This window comes from Microtus oregoni, unplaced genomic scaffold (assembly GCF_018167655.1).
Source record: "Microtus oregoni isolate MIOR12 unplaced genomic scaffold, Mior012 000046F_ref0000063, whole genome shotgun sequence".
Taxonomy (NCBI): Eukaryota; Metazoa; Chordata; class Mammalia; order Rodentia; family Cricetidae; genus Microtus; species Microtus oregoni.
This window is the reverse complement of record NW_024543220.1, coordinates 11962394-11983020: the sequence shown is the minus strand read 5'-3', so window position 1 is coordinate 11983020 and position 20627 is coordinate 11962394. Positions and strand designations below refer to the sequence as shown.

At 51.1% G+C, this 20627-nt stretch overlaps 2 protein-coding genes and 1 non-coding gene across 3 annotated transcripts; 2 read left to right on the top strand and 1 right to left on the bottom strand.

Moving 5' to 3' along the window:
- Window positions 1-341: 341 nt before the first annotated feature.
- On the bottom strand, window positions 342-3657 carry Rps18 (ribosomal protein S18). The gene is made up of 4 exons (XM_041634572.1): window positions 3595-3657; window positions 3048-3146; window positions 548-828; window positions 342-461 (listed from the first exon to the last, which is right to left on the bottom strand). The coding sequence occupies exons 1-4, from the start codon at window positions 3595-3597 to the stop codon at window positions 386-388; spliced, it is 459 nt and encodes a 152-aa protein (XP_041490506.1). The 5' UTR covers window positions 3598-3657; the 3' UTR covers window positions 342-385.
- Window positions 3658-3849: 192 nt separating this feature from the next.
- Window positions 3850-14337, top strand: Vps52 (VPS52 subunit of GARP complex). Its single transcript, XM_041634432.1, has 20 exons — window positions 3850-4161; window positions 4906-4990; window positions 5642-5694; window positions 5818-5893; window positions 6084-6151; window positions 6376-6551; window positions 7440-7590; window positions 8842-8942; window positions 9035-9167; window positions 9260-9317; window positions 9646-9779; window positions 10390-10545; window positions 10950-11068; window positions 11318-11441; window positions 11596-11691; window positions 11777-11884; window positions 12052-12117; window positions 12668-12779; window positions 12993-13111; window positions 13246-14337. Exons 1-20 carry the CDS (start codon window positions 4072-4074, stop codon window positions 13390-13392), a joined length of 2172 nt encoding a protein of 723 aa, XP_041490366.1. The 5' UTR covers window positions 3850-4071; the 3' UTR covers window positions 13393-14337.
- On the top strand, window positions 7896-7998 carry LOC121435728. The gene has a single exon (XR_005972591.1). It is a non-coding gene; the product is annotated as a U6 spliceosomal RNA (small nuclear RNA).
- Window positions 14338-20627: the final 6290 nt, after the last annotated feature.

The following is a 20627-nucleotide window of genomic DNA, read 5'->3' as shown; positions in this document are numbered from 1 at the left end:
AAGCTCCCCCTTGAGGTTACCAACACCGGTGGCAACACCTGTTCCCGCCCAGATATGGTTGAACCAAAGGGTGGGGACTGGCAGTCTCCATGAAGACCAACGATTGTTCCTGCAACCTTATACCAAACAAAGCAAGGGATAGGACTGCACTGTTCTCCAGTTAGGAATCAGAGCCAGGTTATAGGCCTCAGCTCAGACACAGGAGCCCGTGTGTGTGTGTGTAAGGGAGATAGATATTTTAATTCAACCACACCGAAGATGTCACAGCAGGGATCTCCTCCAGCCAACCATTGCAGAATCCTCCCCCACCGCCACCCAGCCACACGAGACAGAGACCGAGGTCACAGGCATATAAACTATTTATTAACAGCAAAGGCCCAGAGACTCATTTCTTCTTGGATACACCCACAGTGCGGCCCCGGCGGCCAGTGGTCTTGGTGTGCTGGCCTCGGACACGAAGGCTGCAGGAGGAAAACAAACCACAGGTCACACATCAGCAAGGTCAGACAGCCCACTCAGAGCAAGCATGTGATGCCCCCCCACTCACCCCCAGAAGTGGCGCAGCCCTCTATGGGCCCGAATCTTCTTCAGCCGCTCCAGGTCCTCGCGCAGCTTGTTGTCCAGGCCGTTGGCCAGAACCTGGCTGTACTTCCCGTCCTTCACATCCTTCTGTCTGTTCAAGAACCAGTCTGGGATCTTGTACTGCCGGGGATTCTGCATGATGGTGATCACACGCTCCACCTCGTCCTCCGTGAGCTCTCCAGCCCTCTTGGTGAGGTCAATGTCCGCTTTCCTCAACACCACATGAGCGTATCTCCGCCCCACACCCTGGGGAAAAGTTTAGGAATGAGGTTTGGCTTACCCTCTTATTAACCTATTTACTCAGAAAGCACAGACTGCACACACACACACATACCTTTAATCTCTGAACTCGGGAGAACCAGGAAAGTAACCTGTCTAAATTCACCAATCCCATAACAACAGAACCCAAAGGGAATCCGTTCTGTCATTTCCCAAACCACTCTTCCAGATGTCATTCATTCAGGCCACACCGGATCAGTAACTTAAATTTGACACCATGGTGCCCAGCCTCCGGTTTCAGGCACTTAGATTTTGCCCAGTGAAGAATGAGAGGCCCTTTTCTCAACAAGGGAACAAATTCAGGATCTTCTGTGCTGACCAAGGATTGGGATGAGGTGCGCAGCCCAGGGAACACAAAAAGCATCCAGATGACACCCCACAGGAGGCCCAGAATGGCAGTCATGACCCACAAACCAAAGGTGACAACAAAGACCAAAACACTGGCTGCAGTGTGCCTACATAGCACATTCACCTCCATACACCCAAAGGGCGACCGCACGCCCCTCCTAAACATGACTGGATTAAGTAGATGGCCACACAAATGCCTGTTAAAGCTCTAAGACAGGAAAGTAGAGCTCTCTGAACCCCAAAGTGGGTTTGACTCTGCCCCCTAGTATTTAATGGGGAAAAAAAAGTGTTTTAGGGGCTGGAGAGCAGCTCAGCGTAAGATTTCTGGTTGCTTTTCCAGGCCCAGCACATACGTGCTGACAGCCACGCAGGCAGAGCAAGTGCACACCCTCAGCAGTCTCCACCGTGTTTGTTCTTGTGAGACCCTGTTCTGCACTCAAGGCTGCAGGTACTGAAGGTGCACGTGTGATGCCAGCTTGGTGGTGCAGGCCAGGCCAAAGCTAGGGTGAGACTATTTCACAACACGGGGCGCCATGCCCAGGCTTTCTGAGTTTTGTAAACACTTAAGAATTGACTCTTGCTATTTACAGCAGTTTGGAAGGACAGGATTTCTGACAGTACTATAGAAGACCCTACAAGCAAGGGCAGGCAGTACTTCCCACATCTGCCCAACCCCTTCCTACAAGCTTCCAGATGGTCAAACACTAATTTACCACCTTAACCAAGAAGCAAAACACAGCCTTAAAGAATTCATAAAGCCAGCTGGGCGGTGGTGGCACACGCCTTTAATACCAGCACTCAGAAAGCAGAGGCAGGTCCGTGGATCTCGAGTTCGAGGCCAGCTTCGTCTACAAGAGCCAGTTCCAGGGCAGCCAGGGCTGTTACAAGAGAAACCCTGTCTCAAAAAAAACAAACAAAAAAACAAAAAAACAATTCCTAAAACCGCTGGGCGGCGGTGGTTCAGGCCTTAACCCTGGCATTTGGGAAGTAGAGGGCAGGTAGGTGGATCTCTGTGAGTTCAAGGCCAGCCTAATCTACAGAACAAGTTAAACCCTGTCACAGGGGGAAAAAAAAACAATTCAGAAAACAAGTCACGGCAGACTCCATCTCTTACCCTTTCTTGGTTAATTTAAGTACATCTTAACCACACCTCTGATCTGGAAGACCACCCCCCATAATCCCTTTCCTCAAATTCTGAATCCTTCTCCCCTATCTCCAACAAGCTTTACTTCTTAGGAACCCTCACTACACAGGATCTTCAGACACTGTGCCATGATCTCTTCTACGATCAGTAGGATGCTCAAGTTTGAAAAGGCAGGTCCCACAGCACGAGCATCACCCCAGGCCTTTCGACAACCCCCAGATTTCCTCACACCCCTCAGGACCACCATCCTCTAACGGCTCACAAGAAGCCAACACACACAGGAAACCTGGGATGGCAGACAGGCTAGCCCTTGCCCTCAAGGGGTACAGAATGACTGACAAGATGTTTTTAGTTATAAAACCACTAACTCTGGTAAAAATGAATAATGTCCCTACCTAGAAGGCTCTCAGCTCCGCAAAGAGAATTATTCAAGCTTCTACTCACCCTCTGCGTTGACTATTCCAACTACAACAAAAGCTACCTTTTACTCCTGGCATAGTGTTGTAGGCCACCCCCCCCCCCAATAACACTGCAGATCCACGGGTGCTAATTCACAGAAATCCGACCCAAGCGTCACCGCTACAGTGTGCCACAGAGAACACTCCAGGACGGCTCTCACAACGCGGGGCAGGACCACGCTCACGCCCCATGTCTCCTCTCTTCTGCATCCCCTGCCCGCTAACACTGCTTTTACCTTAATGGCAGTGATGGCAAAGGCTATTTTCCGCCGCCCATCGATGTTGGTGTTGAGTACTCGCAGGATGTGCTGGAACTTCTCAGGGATCACGAGAGACTGCAAGGACACGGGGGACAATCAGACACTGGTGGCTATCAAGCCGAAAAGGCGGCTGAGACGGGGGGGGGGGGGGGGGGGGTGTCCACCGGCGAGCACGGAGCCCTCCTCTGCCAGCTCCTCCACAGCTCAGCGCTCACCGCAGACGCTCAGGCGCGGGAAGATGCAACCCCGGACACGACGGGGGACGCTGGCTGCGGCCAAATGCGCTCCGGGCACGGGAGGCTGAGGACCCACCCGGCCAGGCTCCTGCAACTTTGGTGCGTGCAGTGCATGCCCCTTCCTCCCCGGAACTCCACGTCCTCGGTCGCCCCCTCCCGCGGTCGCGCGCCATCGTCTCGGGGGAGATGCAGGCAGGCAGCCCAGGGCCTCCTCAGACCCCCGACGGGAAAACGCTCCCTGCCCCGGCTCAGATGTCGCCCGATGCCGACGCGGAGTCCACTCTTACCATGGCAGCGGCACAATCGGCGGCGTGTAGGCCTCCCGTGGAAGAGGGAGCGGAAGTGACGCATCGTCCTTATATACCATCCCGGAGGAAGAGGCGGGGCTATCTAGCAGGCGCGCTTCAGGAAACGACTTCTCTCCCCGCCCCTCCCTTAGCGAGGAGTCGAATTTTGAGAGTTTGGATTGGGAATCATAACTTCCGGTCCGGTCGTCTTTACCGTCGTAAGGGTCCTGTTCCGGGCGTGCGCGCAGCGGAGGTTCCGGGGCAGGATTGTGTTCGTTTGAGGCGATCGCCTTCCTTCGCTTTCGCACTTGGCCGAAGTGATCTGAGTCTCACAGGGGAGACTGGAGTTAATCACGTTAGCTCAAATATCACGGAACTTTTTTTTTTGTCGCCAGACAAGACGTTCTGGGACTTGTGGTTTTTGCTTCTGAAACGGACTCCGAGCCTGACAGCCGACGGAAGTGAGGCTGCGGGGGAATGGCCGCGGCGGCGACCATGGCGGCTGCTGCCCGCGAGCTGGTGTTGCGGGCCGGGGCCTCAGATATGGAGGAGGAGGAGGGCCCGCTGGTGAGAGTACGGGGCAGTGTGTCCTCGGGAGTGTCCTCAGGAAGGTGGAGGCTGAGCTCAGACAACGGTCTCCTCCTGCTCCCGGTGATGGTGACCGAGCCTTCGTAGGGACCAGAGTGGCAGGAACTCAAGTCCCACGGACACAGTGTCACCTTCCTATTCACGCTAGAAAAAAAAATTCTTAGTAGAAAAGAGGAAGTAGTGTAAAAGATTCAGAACGTGGGCTCTGGAGCCTGATTGCCTTGCTCCCACTTCCAGCCCCACCACTTGTAAGCTGTGTTTTCCGAGGCCTCGCTTCCCACACCTGTACAGGAGAGGCGTTATTCGGACCTACCTTATAGGTCGTCGTTAGGATTTAGCCGAAAGAGTTTGTGCGAGGGTGCACCCGACACACAGGTAAACAGCATGTAAGCTCACAATTTTAGCATCTGGAACTCTTAGGGTGCGATGGTACAACACCCGAGGTAACAGGACAGCGGTCCTAAATTCAAAGGCAAGTCCGGCTAATTAATCCTAGTTTTTCTCATTTGAACACCTCCAGCGAATTGCCTGGGTTTTTTTTTTCTGACATATTTTCTACTCGTTAGCCCTGAAAAGTAGATCTGAGTGCGTGAGAATCTTTGACCCACTAACTGTGACTCCCCTGAGAAAGCGCCCCCACCTCACTTTCAGGATTAGGAATATCCCGCTGTATTTGTTTCCCCCCTTTCTGTATCCCACATTCACTAATCTGCCCCTCTTCAGGGGGGTGCTTCTGGACTCCAAGAGCCCCTGCAGCTTGGGGAGCTGGATATCACCTCTGATGAATTCATCCTGGATGAAGTGGATGGTGAGTGGTGCCGTGGGTGGGGGCAGCGTAGCCAGCCCCCTTTATCCTTTAGGAATATGTTATGCGACAGACAGTAGATGACCCCCCCATACTAACCCCTGCATGGTTTTTTTTAAATGCAGTATAAAGTTTAATCGATGAATTGAGGTTTAACTTCCAATTTAGGTTCAGTAAGAAATGAACAGTAAGAGTAGGACACTTACAGCAATACACTATGATAAAATTTGCTGAGTCCCCTTTTTTGCTCTTCCGGACTCTTATTAGTGAAAACAAGGTTTGTTTGAGCATAGACATGTGTAGACAGCCAATCCGATCACGAAGACAGCTAGTGAGTGATTGACAGGCTGGTACCACACACACCATAGATGCATCCAGCAAAGACAATGCAAGTCCAAGGTGGGTGAGAGGGCCTTCAACTTCTCAGAATGCCGCACTTATCTTAAAAGCTTCTAAATCATGCTTTGGGATTGCCATTTAATATTTTTGGTCCGTGATTGGCTAGACTGAGGAACTGAAGCAGCAGAGCCAAAGCTGCTGTCCTTATCACTGGAGACACCGGGTCGGAAGGAAAGGGGAAGCTGGTGTGCAGGTGCCCAGGGCGGGCAGAGGGAGGCGTGGCGCTGGACCCTGATGGAAAATGTCTGTTTCCAGTTCACATCCAAGCAAATCTGGAGGATGAGTTAGTGAAGGAAGCTCTCAAGACGGTGAGGCTCTCCCCTATGCCAGTCTGCCCCACCCTCCCTCTTCAGTCCCCTCCAGCCCGGCACTGAGTCTGTTCTGGTGTCCTTTCACAGTGGCTTCTTCCTGACTTCTTGTCGTTTCCCCAGGGTGTGGATCTGCGACACTATTCGAAGCAGGTGGAGCTGGAGCTGCAGCAGATTGAGCAAAAGTCCATCCGGGACTGTATCCCCCAGCAGAGGGAAAAGATGCAGTTACCTACATGGGGTCTGGGGAGGTGTGATGCAGGTAGCCCTGACAGGGATGGCATCTCTCTCTAAGGTTTCTGTCACTTTGGGGAGACTTTCGGGGGGGAAGTACTGCTGGTCCTCAGAACTCTGTGTTCAGTGAGAAGCCCTTGACTTTTGGGGGTCAGATATCCAAGAGAGTGAAAACATTGCGTCTCTGCACAATCAGATCACAGCCTGCGATGCTGTCCTGGAGGTTGGTGGCCCTCGCCTGTGGCCCCTGACAACCTTGACCCCATCATGCCCTCTGCTCCTGGTTTTTTGTTTTGTTTTGTTAGTACTTTTTGTTCCCTGGGCAAATGAATATGTGCCGCCCTCCTGGGCTGTTGGATCCTGGGGTGTTCACTCAGACACTTGGGTGACATGCTTGTCCCTGTCAACCCTGTGACATGCCCACAGTGTTTCCTGCCCTCCCCGTAGCGCATGGAGCAGATGCTGGGAGCTTTCCAGAGCGACCTCAGCTCCATCAGCTCCGAGATCCGGACCCTGCAGGAGCAGTCAGGAGCCATGAACATCCGACTTCGTAACCGACAAGCAGTGCGGGGGAAACTTGGGGAACTTGTAGATGGGCTAGTGGTGCCCTCTGCTCTGGTCACGTGAGTTGCTGGTTTGAAGGGTCATGATGTCCAGAGCAGGTGGTCGGGCTGAGGTTGTCAGGTACCATCTAGAGACCAGGAGTGCTGGCTAATGCCCGTAATCTCACGTTTGGAGGTCCAGGCAGGAGGTTGCTGCAAGTGATCACCCTTGGCTACAGAGTGGGCCCAGGCAGTAGGATGCTACAAGTCACCAGCCTGGGCTACAGAGTGGGATCTTGTTTTTAAAAAGTTGTAGAAGGAGCTGGAGAGATGGCTCAGTGGTTAAGAGCACTGGCTACTCTTCCAGAGGTCCTGAGTTCAATTCCCAGCAACCACATGGTGGCTCACAACCATCTGTAATGAGATCTGGCACTCTCCTCTGGTGTGGGGACATACATGGAGGCAAAATGTTGTATACATAATAAATAAATAAATAAATAAATCTTTAAAAAAAAAAGTTGTAGAAATAGCCGGGCGGTGGTGGCACACGCCTTTAATTCCAGCACTTGGGAGGCAGAGGTAGGCGGATCTCTGTGAGTTCGAGGCCAGCCTGGTCTGCAAGAGCTAGTTCCAGGACAGGAACCAAAAAAAAAAAAAGCTACGGAGAAACCCTGTCTCAAACCTCCCCCCCTCCAAAAAAAAAAAAAGTTGTAGAAATTAATGGCTGGGTTAATAACTCCAAACCCTGCTTTAGCCACCATAGGATAGCACATGGGTTAGGTGTGATCCAAGATTAGGTGTGTAGGAGCCTGTGGGGAGGCGGGCTCAGGAGTTGAGACCTTTGTACGTATAACGAAGGTATGAGACGGGAGGAAGGCAGAAATGACGCAAGCTGTGAGGGTGTGGGTCGGTCTGTTTCAGCACTGTTGAGTGTCCCTTCTCTTGACCCCCGTCCTCCCTGCTCCTTAGAGCAATTCTGGAAGCTCCAGTGACAGAGCCCAGGTTCCTGGAGCAGCTGCAGGAGCTGGACGCCAAGGCAGCTGCGGTCAGAGAGCAGGAGGCGAGAGGCACAGCTGCCTGCGCAGATGTCAGGGGCGTGCTAGACCGGCTGCGGGTCAAGGTAGGGTGTGGACACTAGAGTCACCTCCCAAGAACCCACGCAGCTTCCCTCAGTGCAGTGCTCACTGGCCCTCTGGTCTCCCCGAAAATCTGGAGAAGCTGGAGATGTGGCTCAGTTGGTAGCGTGCTTGCTTAGTGTGCACGAAACCCTGGGTTCCACCCCCGCTCTGCAGACATTGACCTGCTGGCACTTGCCTGCTGTCCTTGCACTCAGGAGCTGACAGAGGAAAGATCAGAAGTTTCGGGGTCATTCGCTGCTACACAGGGAGTTTGGGGCCAGCCTGAGATACATGAGACCCTGTCTCAAAAGCTAACGATGTAGAAACTAAAATTAGAACAATACAGAGAAGATTAGCATGGCCTCCGTGTAAGAGAACACATGAAAATTTGTAAAGCATTCCATATTTTTTTTTAATATTTATTTATTTGTTATGTATACAATATTCTGTCTGTGTGTATGCCTGCAGGCCAGAAGAGGGCACCAGACCCCATTACAGATGGTTGTGAGCCACCATGTGGTTGCTGGGAATTGAACTCAGGACCTTTGAAAGAGCAGGCAATGCTCTTAACCACTGAGCCATCTCTCCAGCCCCTCCATATATATATATATATATATATATATATATATATATTTTTTTTTTTTTTTTTTTTTTAAAAAAAAACAGCCTGGGGCTCCATATATATATATATATTTTTTTTTAAAAAAAAAACAGCCTGGGGCTGGAGAAATGGCTCAGAGGTTAAGAGCATTGCCTGCTCTTTCAAAGGTCCTGAGTTCAATTCCCAGCAACCACATGGTGGCTCACAACCATCTGTAATGGGGTATGGTGCCCTCTTCTGGCCTGCAGGCATACACACAGACAGAATATTGTATACATAACAAATAAATAAATATTTAAAAAAAAAAAACAAAACAACAGCCTGAAAAATAGGGCCAGGCACAGTGGTAAGTGATTTTAGCCCTAGCAGTTGGGAGGCAGAGGCAGGTGAGTTCCAGGCCAGCCTGGTCTACATAGGGAGTTCCAGGCCAGCCTGGTCTACATAGGGAGTTCCAGGCCAGCCTGGTCTACATAGGGAGTTCCAGGCCAGCCTGGTCTACATAGACCTTGACTCAACAAACAAAACATAAAAACACAACCAGAGTATCCTCTGCCTTCCCTTTACCCTCACGTCTGTCACCTCCTTGCTTCCTTCCACACAGGAAAAGCCCACAGCTTCATGGCTTCATAGCCTCTTTGTCCCCCACATCTAGGCAGTGACAAAGATCCGCGAGTTCATCCTTCAGAAGATTTATTCCTTCCGCAAGCCGATGACCAACTATCAGATCCCCCAGACAGCCCTGCTGAAGTACAGGTCGCCACCCTGGGACAGGCACAGGGTGGACCGTGAGCTTTTCAGCAGTCCACTGTGAATGTCCAGGGTCTGACGCGCCCTGGTCCTTCCAGGTTCTTCTACCAGTTCCTGTTGGGCAACGAGCGAGCAACAGCAAAGGAGATCAGGGATGAGTACGTGGAGACGCTGAGCAAGATCTACCTGTCTTACTTCCGCTCCTACCTGGGGCGGCTCATGAAAGTGCAGGTGAGCCAGTGGGCAGAGGGCTTGGAGGAGGGGCGGAGCTCCCCACCTGCTGGTGCTGGGGCCGTGGTTGAGCTCTCTGTCATTTTCTCTAGTACGAGGAGGTTGCTGAGAAAGACGATCTAATGGGTGTGGAAGACACAGCAAAGAAAGATATCCTGGATCGAGGGCCTCCTGTCACACTCCCACCATGTCAGGCTCACTGTGGGGCTGACTGGCTCCAGCCCCCAGGGTTCTGCTTCTTACCCTCTCTGTGGGGCGGGGCCTTTGAGGATGTGAGAGCGGGAGCTTCCCCTCCCAGAGGCGCACATCATCCTGAAATTCTTCACGTTGACCCCAAGGGTCTGTAGACTCCCTGATGCCCATTAAGGTGTCAGGTGAAGTGAGGTCCTGGTTCTGGAATGGGGTGTCCAGGTCATTTTTAACTTCCCAGGAATCTCGGGTCAGTCTCAGTGATTTCCCTGACTCTGATGCTATTCACGATTCTTCTCGAAGCCATCCCTCCGAAGCAGGAACACCATCTTCACCCTGGGCACCCGGGGTTCTGTCATCTCCCCCACTGAACTTGAGGCTCCCATCCTGGTGCCCCATACTGCTCAGCGTGGAGAACAGAGGGTATGATTCCCTGACCGGGATCAATCCCCTAAGCTGTCAGAATGGACTTTGGGGCCCTGGCCTGCTGTAATTGGGGGACACAGAGACTGGCCATGGCGGTATCAGTCGTGAGGCAGCAGCTGAAGTAGATGTGGGGCAGCAGCAGCTGTGGGGAGGCTTTCCTAGTGTCCTGTGCCCTCATCAGTGCCTGTTCAGGGCTTTCCTAGTGTCCTGTGCCCTCATCAGTGCCTGTTCAGGGCTTTCCTAGTGTCCTGTGCCCTCATCAGTGCCTGTTCAGGGCTTTCCTAGTGTCCTGTGCCCTCATCAATGCCTGTTCAGGGCTTTCCTAGTGTCCTGTGCCCTCATCAGTGCCTGTTCAGGGCTTTCCTAGTGTCCTGTGCCCTCATCAGTGCCTGTTCAGGGCTTTCCTAGTGTCCTGTGCCCTCATCAGTGCCTGTTCAGGGCTTTCCTAGTGTCCTGTGCCCTCATCAGTGCCTGTTCAGGGCGTTCCTCCCTGCATGGAGGTCAGGTGTGGGAGGGTCAGGTGTGTGTGAGAATCTTTCCTGAGATATGCTGAGGCCCCATATCTGTGGGTTCAGTGTTGGATCCCACCCTTCTCTCTGTCCCTCAGTATCCGTTCGAAGCTCTCTTCCGCAGCCAGCACTACGCCCTCCTCGACAATTCTTGCCGTGAATATCTTTTCATCTGTGAATTTTTTGTTGTATCTGGCCCAGCTGCACATGACCTATTCCACGCTGTCATGGGCCGCACACTCGCCATGACCCTGGTGAGCCCCTGGATTCTGTGTTTTACCCTCCGTTCTCAAGGCTCCCCCACATCCAGTGGGGTCACAAGTGGCAGGATTGAAAGCAGGAGTGTCCCGTTCTAAAAAGTCTAAGCCTTTACCTCACAGCATGGCCCCCTAGGAGATCCTTAGAACTCGGGGACCTGCTACTTCCTCTGTTTTTCCTCAGTAGAGAGAGACTTTAAAGCCTCAGCCCTGGCTTCTGCTGTGAGGAACTTTTATAGTTGAGGCCAGTGAGCAAGTCAGGGGCCCCGGAGGTATCTGTGGACAGGAAAGGAGGTGTCTCCCTAGCCAGCGCCTTGTCCCCTAGAAATGTACCATAGGTGGCTCATAGCCACCTGAACAACAAACTGACATCTGATTGTCTGCCTGTTGCTGTACCACAGAAACACCTGGAGTCCTACCTGGCCGACTGCTACGACGCCATTGCTGTTTTTCTCTGCATCCACATTGTTCTCCGATTCCGCAACATTGCAGCCAAGAGGGACGTGCCTGCTCTGGACAGGTCACTGCGCTTGGGTCCTGGTTCCTAAGACGTCAGGGCTTTATCTTACACAGACAGCTCCATCCTGACCCTGGCTGTCCCTCACCTGATGCCCTTCACCCTTATTCCCATGTGTGTTTAGAGGAAGCATTGGTGTCACACACACACGCACCCCTGCACCCTCAGTCACCATGCCCCTGAAGGGTGCTGTGCACCCACAGCCTGCCAGCCCCCTAGCCAGCTGACCTTTGGTTCTGATTAAGCCTGCAGGTACTGGGAGCAGGTGCTTGCCTTGCTGTGGCCTCGGTTTGAGCTGATCCTGGAGATGAATGTCCAGAGCGTCCGCAGCACTGACCCCCAGCGCCTCGGGGGGCTGGACACTCGGCCCCACTATGTGAGGGAGGGTGAGGGTAACAAGGGAGCCTTGTGGTCACACTTAGTGGTTTTTGACACTGGAGAAGGAAGGACTGGGAGCAGGAGCTGCAGAGGCAGCTGGGAGGTTGTGTCTGCCAGGCAGGCTGATGGGAGTCTTCCCTCCTTGGTCCTAGATCACACGCCGCTATGCTGAGTTCTCCTCTGCACTGGTCAGCATCAACCAGACCATCCCCAATGAACGCACCCTGCAGCTGCTGGGACAGCTACAGGTGGGGCTGGCACACAGACTTCCCAGCACGGGGAGGGCCCTGAGGTCTGGCTTTCTCACTTGCTGCTTCTGTTGGGCTGTTGCAGGTGGAGGTGGAGAATTTTGTCCTCCGAGTGGCTGCAGAGTTCTCCTCCAGGAAGGAGCAGCTTGTGTTTCTGATCAACAACTACGACATGATGCTGGGTGTGCTGATGGTAAGGCCACTCCTCCCCGGGGTCCCCACGGCTTGTCAGCTCCACAAGCTCAGCGCTGTGCAGCTCAGCGCTGTGCCCTGGATCCTAGCTCTGTCTGCAGTGTGGGGTGGCAGAAGGTGCTGGCGTGAAGGGTGTCCCTAAGTTCCTCACTCCATGTGTCTCCTTAGGAGCGGGCTGCTGACGACAGCAAAGAGGTGGAAAGTTTCCAGCAGCTGCTCAATGCTCGGACACAGGTGGGGCCTGGGTGTGGCAGGGAAACCTGGGTGCTACTGGGCTGACCTCAGTGTGCAATCATTATTGCAGCTCACTGCCTTGTTGCTAGTCTGTTTCATTTCATTTTAGTGATATTAATAGCTTAAAAGCAAAATAAAACTATCTGTGCGTGTGTGTGTGTATATGTGTGTGTGTGTGCACATGCCAAAACAAACAGTTCTGCTTTATAGGGGATTATTAGTGTGTGTGTGTGTGAGAGAGACAGAGACAGAGACATAGTCACATGTCATGAAACACACGTATGTCAGAAGACAACTCTAGGACCGGGCTCCTTTCTTGCCTCTTCCACTTTGTGTTCTGGGGTCCAGTGGCAGCACTGCTCCCCCTGAGCCAGCTCATTGGCTCTTGGTTTTCCTTGGGGACTTCCTCTCCCCCTTGTGAGATCACCACCTGGAAGGTTCACAGAGGCTGGCTGTTCTGTAGAGTGTCACTTCCTCATCGTCCCAATCCAACATGGAGTCCTTTGTTCCCGGACTCCTGACTCTGGTTCTGGCTTGCACATCTCTCTAGGAATTCATTGAGGAGTTGCTATCTCCTCCCTTCGGGGGTCTGGTGGCGTTTGTGAAGGAGGCTGAGGCTTTGATTGAGCGTGGACAGGCTGAGCGCCTTCGAGGGGAAGAAGGTATGAGGCTGTTGTCATGGGACCAGGGAGGGGAGTTAAACAGGACAGTGAGAAGGGGCAGGGCACAGGGGATGGCACAGCGGGGAAGACTTGAATGCAGGAGGACCAGGAAAGCTGGGCTTGTGGGTGAGCACGGCTGTGCCCTGGGCAGGCCTTGCCGGGGTAGACGGTCCCCGGGCCTGGCTGCTCTGACACTCCCTTTTCCTGTGTCAGCCCGAGTCACTCAGCTGATCCGTGGCTTTGGTGGCTCCTGGAAGGCATCGGTGGAGTCTCTGAGTCAAGATGTCATGCGGAGTTTCACCAACTTTAGAAATGGAACCAGCATCATCCAGGTGCCCTGCCACTCCCAGCCCTTTCCCATGTCCCATGCCTGATGGTTTCCTTCCTGTTTTCTCTGGGAAGTCACCGACCAGCTGTGTCTGAGATTCCCGTGAAGCTCTGACCCCTGACTGTCGTCTCTGTGCAGGGGGCGCTGACCCAGCTGATCCAGCTCTACCATCGCTTCCACCGGGTGCTGGCGCAGCCGCAGCTCCGGGCGCTGCCAGCCAGGGCCGAGCTCATCAATATTCATCACCTCATGGTGGAGCTCAAGAAACACAAGCCCAACTTCTGACTCGGTCCCCGGGCTGACAGCTCCCATGGACTCTGCACCGCACACAGTGTCACCTGGGTCCCCTTTCCCCCTCCTGTTGTCTCTGAGGCTTCCACACTCCTCCCCCAGCCTCTATTGAGGACTCTGCCTCAAGAGAGTGTGCCCAAGTCGTTTCTTCCTGGACTTCCTGGACCTTTACCATTTCCCCATCCCTGTCACCTCCACCTCTGATGGGTCGCAACTGTGAAAGCTTGCACTGCTTCTGCGATTGCGGCTCAGCTCTTAGGACAGAGCTGTGGAGGCTGCCTCTGCTCCCCTGTAACTTGGTGGACCCTTGGTCTCCTCTTGAACACTAACCCATCACCTCCTGGCTGGGGCTCAGTCTCTCTGTCTGTTGTCTGTCTGTCTGTAGGCAATAATAAGTACTAATGTGCCGACAGCTTCCTCTCCTTTGTCCTGGGCCTTTGAGCTCTCCAGCATTTCCTTACTGTAGACCTATCCGGGTCCCAGCCTGGTGGGCATCTAGGAAGAAGGGAGGATGGTGACCTATGACCTGTCCCTGCTTCTGACCCCAGGGGTCGTGGGTTGCTTAGGAGCAGACTGCTTTGTAGCCCTCCAGGATGGTGGCACACGCCACAAGGCCTGGGAACATGGACAGCTGTGGGCACTGTCCTGAGGACTACCATGGGAAAAGTTTATGACTCTGGGATTGTCTTAACCCCTAAGTGACATCACAGCTCCTCTGGGATTGTCTCAGCCCCTAAGTGATGTCACAGCTCCTCTGGGATTGTCTGTCTCAGCCCCTAAGTGACATCACAGCTCCTCTGGGATTGTCTCAGTCCCTAAGTGATGTCACAGCTCCTCTGGGATTGTCTCAGCCCCTAAGTGATGATGTCACAGCTCCTCTGGGATTGTCTGTCTCAGCCCCTAAGTGACATCACAGCTCCTCTGGGATTGTCTCAGTCCCTAAGTGATGTCACAGCTCCTCTGGAATTGTCTCAGTCCCTAAGTGATGTCACAGCTCCTCTGGGATTGTCTGTCTCAGTCCCTAGGTGATGTCACAGCTCCTCTGGGATTGTCTGTCTCAGTCCCTAAGTGACGTCACAGCTCCTCTGGGATTGTCTCAGTCCCTAGGTGATGTCACAGCTCCTCTGGGATTGTCTGTCTCAGCCCCTAAGTGATGTCACAGCTCCTCTGGGATTGTCTGTCTCAGTCCCTAGGTGATGTCACAGCTCCTCTGGGATTGTCTGTCTCAGTCCCTAAGTGACGTCACAGCTCCTCTGAGGGTGGAGGGTCTGCAACACCTGCATCCAGACATTGGGGCAGGGGTGGACCTGACTCTAAAACACACATCTTGTCATTCACATTTGATCCAGACCCTCCTGCTGCCCTGCTTCTGTGCCCAGTGAAGACCACAGCAGTGGGTCCTACCTTCCTAATGCTGCAACCTTTAATACAGTTCTTCACATTGTGGTTACCCCATAAAATTATTTTCATTGCCACTCCATAACTGTAATTTTGCTAGTTATGAAAAATAATGTTAATATCTGTGTTTTCTGATGGTTTTAAGCAACTCCTGTGAAGGGTACTTTAACTCCCAAAGGGGTTGTGACCCACAGGTTGAGAACCACTGGTGGCAACTGAAGAAAGATCCTTGACAAGTCCTTTTTGGGGGGTTTTAGAGACAGAGTTTCTCTGTGCAGTCCTGGCTGTCCTGGAACACTCTGTAGACCAGGCTGGCCTTAAACTCAGAGCTGACCTGCATCTGCATCCCAATTGCTGGGATTAAAGTTGTGCACCACCATCCAGCTTCTGACCAAGTCTTAAACAAAACCCATGTGGTTTTAGACCTATAATCCCAGCTAATTGGGAGACTGGCATGGGATAGAAAGGCTGCTTGGGTTACAGAATAAGTTCAAGGACAGCCTGGACCAGGTCTTAAAAGTAAAGTCATGAGCAGGGAAATGGCTGAGCGGGTAAGAGCCCTGGCTGCTCTTTGGTCCTGAGTTCAATTCCCCACACCATATGATGTCCAGTCATCTATTATGGGATCCGGTGTCCTTTTGGTATGTAGGTGTATGTGCAGATAGAGCACTATATTTATATATATAATAAATAAAATTAAAAAAAATTAAAAAGCCAGGAATGTAGTTCAGTGGCAGGAAGCTTGTGAGGTGGACAGCAGTCCCTGGGTTCCTTTTACCACGGGGGAAATTCCAGGTGAAAGAAGCTATCCAGAAAAATTAATTTGAGGTCATTTCCTCTTCCCCATTCACATTCAGGTCCTTGGCCAGTGGCCTCTTTGAGGTGTCACCTAAAGATCTGGCTGTTGCTGCCCTAGGAGGGAAAGGAAGGAAGAGACTCTGAAAGCCACTCTTGATTGGACCGTATGCCTGTGGGCGGAATCAGTGCTGTCCTTAGGGAGCTTGCCCAGTCTACCTCATTTCCCCTTCCTGGTTCCCAGTTCCAGCTTTTCCAGTCTCGCTGTGGCTCCCAGGATTCTTGAGGCTTACCTGGCACAGCACTAGGTTGGGGGCCACAGGCTCACCCCAGACCTGGCCGCGGGAATCCTTCATTGTCCTTTCTGGCTTTCTGTGCTTAACAACCTGCTCCCCCTCTCCCCCCAGGTGTCAGTCTTGGGGGTCCCTGTATTCTGGTCTCACCGAGCCCTGGCTGTCCTGGACTTGCTATGTGGATCAGGAACTCAGAGATCCTCCCGCCTCTGCCTCCTGAGGGCTGAGATTAAAGATGCTCCCAAAGAATCCGTTATCTTTGTATGGATACCTTGCTCAGCCTAGATATAGTGGGGAAAGCTGGGTCTTGTGTCAAAGCAGTGTGCTAGACTTTGTTGATTTCCCTTGGGAAGCCTTACTTTCTCTGAGGAGTGGATGGGGTCTGGGGTGGGAGAGAAGGGGAGGGAACAGGAGGAGAGGAAACTGGGATTGGTATGTAAAATGAGAAAGGATCGTTTTTAAACAATAAATTAGTTAATTTAAAAAAAAAAAAGGTGTTCCGAAAGAAACCGGGAACCCTTTCTTTGGGTTGCATCTAACTAAGCTAGTGGGGCTGAGGTGTAGTCAGGTATGACGTGATCAACATGCAGGGTTGAATCCCTGGCAGCATCAACAAGGAAAGAGAAAGAAAGTAACACTGTGATGTGAGGGGCTTGAAAAGTTTCTGCACCTCATAAACCACTCTGCCCAACACAACACAGTAATCCGAATCAGACCAAATCAAACCAAACTAGAAACAGCCCAGGTTAGTGGACGCCAGTGCTTCCGGATGGTGTTCCAGTCACCCAGAGAAGAGACAGGGAAGGAAGACCAGAAAATTATGTGTTTCTTTGTGGGGGGGGAGTTTAAATTCCCTTTGAGAGTGGTCTTGAGTATCCGGGTAGGGGTCATCTTTTGAGGGGCTTTCTTGTGGGCAGAGTCTGGACTGAGGTAACTCCCAGGGGAGGGGACTTGGGATGGAACTTCCACCCCAACATTCCAGACTCTGGATATATGGATGTCAGAGGCTGGGGTGTGGCTTCCATCCAAACGGGTCTGTGCAGGAGACAGCCGATTCTTCAGTGTGGTCCAATTCTTCAGTGTGGCCCAAACAGCCTTTGAGGTTCGTGAACCCTGTCAGCAGTTGGGTGACTCTGAAGCCTGCAGTCTGATGGGACATTCAAAGTTGCTCTGTCGGCCCTGGGACCTTCGGAAGCCGCGATGCCGCTATCCGCCGCCAGGGGGCAGCAGGACCCAGGAGTAGGAACTGGTCACCAAACTGCTGTGGGCTTTGAATGCTGGGTAAGGCAGGGAGTCATGACCTATGCCCGCTTCATCCTGAAGCAGCAAAGCATTTTCCCTTTAGCCCCAAATCCTGTTTTGTGATTTGCAAGGCTTCGTGGTTCTGACAGGCCAGAAAAGGGTGCTGGATCCCCAGGACTGGAGTTATGGTTCGTTATAAGCCTCCCCATGGGTCTCCTGTAAGGGAGCTCTTCACTGTGGATCCAGAAGGTCAGCTGGGTGATGATTTCTCTGCCTCTCTGAGCTAGCAGGCTTTTATTCCAGCATCTGGCTTACGAGTCTTTATTGGTAAAATTGAACAATTGAAATTTTATTAAAAATGTTTGGCACTCCAACCTGTGGTGTGAGCACACAGACAGAGAAATCATGCCAGCTGCAGACAAACTGAGAAGCCATCAGGTTTGCTAAGACACCTGGGAAGTCCTCAAGGAGAGAGCTAAGTAATATTAAAAGGAAAAATCTTTTCCACATCAAGGGTGGGAAAATCATAACACAGGGCACTAGGACCCTGCCACTCAGCTACTTAGGTGGCCTGAAAACAGAAGCAGAAAATGAAGAGAAATGACTGAACTGAGATTGACACACACAGATCATAATTAATATCAGTCTGTCATTCATATTTCATCCTCAATAGCCGTAGTAGATTTTTAGTGCTAAATATGAAAAGTTTTGATAACTGTGCCAAATATAAAAAGTAGAGATTTATTAGATACAAGCCTTATAAAGACTTAGAAATGAAAATAAGAAAAATACACAAGCACAAACAGAGGAATTTAGACAAGAACCTACTGTGCCACCTCATGGTGAAACTGAAGAGGGGTGGCCCACGGTTGTTAGAAAACCAACCTTAGTTTACCCAGTTATTACAAATAAAAAGCTACCCTCAGGCAATAGGCACCTCCAAGGCTTTGCAGATGTTAAATGGAATCCTATAGACATATGACATTTGAAGGGTTTTAAGGAAGGGGTCATTTCATGTGTATGCCATCACCCTATGTGAAGAAGATGTTAAACTCATGGACAACTCAGAACACGGTTATCCCCCAACACTGGAAAGGTTTGGCGACAGCAGCATTGGAACCTGGTCCTCAGTTACAGCGGTGAACATGGTGGACAGAGGAAGTCAGGGCCCTGGAACAATGAAATAGGGCAGAGGTGTTGATATTTCTCAAGATCAGTTTCTAGGTGAAGGCCAGTGTGCTGGGCTACAAAGACAGCATGGATTTGATGCCCACACCTTGCTGCTGTGTCATTTAGCAAATGCTTGTGATGAGGGCGAAGAACCAGGAAAGAAGTCTGAGTCGTTTACCATACAAGACCCCAAAGAAGACTTACTTCACTGATATTCTGCAAAGATTGATTTCAAAAGTCAGACAAATATTAATTGAATCTTTGGCTTTTGAAAATGCTAATTCAGAATGCAAAAGGGTGATTGTGCCTTTAAAGGCAAGATCAGCACCAATAGATGAATGGATTAGAAATACAGCTGATACTGGACCTCAGGTTTATGATGATACTTTGATAGAAGTGATTTCTAAAAATTTTAAGGAAAATCAAAATGTCAGGTGTTTTAATTGTGGTAAGTAAGGTCATCTGAAATGGGATTATAGGGAAGGCATTCCTAGAAACAATGTATTTTTTCTAGAGAGAATCCAAACAGAAGGTCCCAGCCTTCTGGAGTATGCAGAAGGTGTTACAAAGCCAGCATTGGACTAATGAATGCAGATCAACATGGGAGAAGCAAGGTAACCCTTTGCCACCGGGAAATGCCAAAGAGCACCTCTTGCAGGCTCCAGGGTTCAATTTGGTTCAATCATTTCCTGTCAGAACTGGAGAAACTCATCCATAGAGCAATTAAAAGACTTAATGCCTGTTTGTTAAAAAAAAAAAAAAAAACAGCACTGCTCTGGATGTGATCAAGGACAGAACAGCCTTCAGTAGAAAAAAATAAAAAATTCAGGAGCAACAAGAAAACAAGTATTTTGGGCAAACTGCTGTAAATGATCAGAGATGAAAGCTAAAATACAGATAAATGGCATTGAGATGGAAGGTTTACTAGACACAGGTGCAGATGGAACAATAATTTCACCAAAGTCCTAGCATCCAGCTTGGCCTCTTCAGGAGGTCAATGTTCAGTTTCTAGGGATTGAAACTTTGTCTCGGGTGAAACAAAGTGCAGGGTGGGTGGAATGTATAGGGCCAGAAGGACGAATGGGAAACTGGTTTTACTTTTGGTGTTTTTTTTTTTACTTAAAACTCAAGATCATATTTTTATATATAAGGGTTTTATAAACCCAGTGGCTAGTGTGCAGAAAAGTCAGTAGTTTTTTTAAGGCCTGAGTTCTTTTTTTTTTTTTTTTGGTTTTTTTTTCAAGACAGGGTTTCTCTGTGGCTTTGGAGCCTGTCCTGGAACTAGCTCTTGTAGACCAGGCTGGCCTCGAACTCACAGAGATCTGCCTGTCTCTGCCTCCCGAGTGCTGGGATTAAAGGCGTGCGCCACCACCGCCCAGCAAGACCTGAGTTCTTTACATTAGCTTTTGGTTATAATTTTTGAGACCTGCAGCTAATCAGAGCACTCCTTTTGAAATGCTTGATTCATTTTTTTCTTTTATTGATTTTATTGTGCTCGACATTTTTCTCTGCTCCCCTCCCTTTCTCTTCTCTCCCCTTCAACCTCCTCCCATGGTCCCCATGTGATGTAGGAGGTCCTTCTGTCTATGTGTTGCTTTTATTGGTTAATGAATTAAGAACTGGCTTGGCTTATAGCATGGGAGGAGGAAGACCCAGCCTGTAAATCCTCGAGTCTCCACTGGAGGCAGCACCAGGATTCCCAGAGGCAGAGAGGGAGAGGGGACCCTGGGCATAACACAGGACAGATATGAGATGAGACCCTGTGGATCCCTCCTCTCTGCCCATCCTACAACCTGGGTTAGATTCTGATAAATGAAAAAGGAGAGAAACTCCAGGAAGGGGCCTGAAGGGAGGCAGGAGCTCAGGAAACTGAAGATCATGTTCTCATCCCACAGTCTCCTGAGTGCAGGGCCTAGTGGACCTTGAGGGGACAGGAATGGAAAACAACTGTTAATGCTGTCACTAAGGGACCCCACAGGATAATGAGGCAGGCACCACTCACAGGAGCAAGAACAGGCCTAGTCCTCCATACTAACTAAAAAGACAAGAAATCAACACTAAAGACAGAGGAAAGAGTAACAGCCAGGAGAGCAGCCCTGGTGACTCATAATCCCGGGGACAGGACAAGGCTCTAACCATCCCAGTGTCCCTGTGATCACAGATCTCAGTATGTGGTTCTAAGTGATGAAGAGAACAGAGCCAGGAGGGGACAGAGCAGAGGAGTGACCTTGTCAATGCCAACAACGCACAGCCCTGTTCTCACTCAGCTCTCACAGCCTCATCCTGTCCCACCACATGCACACAGCATTGTGAACACAGATTCTGGGAGGT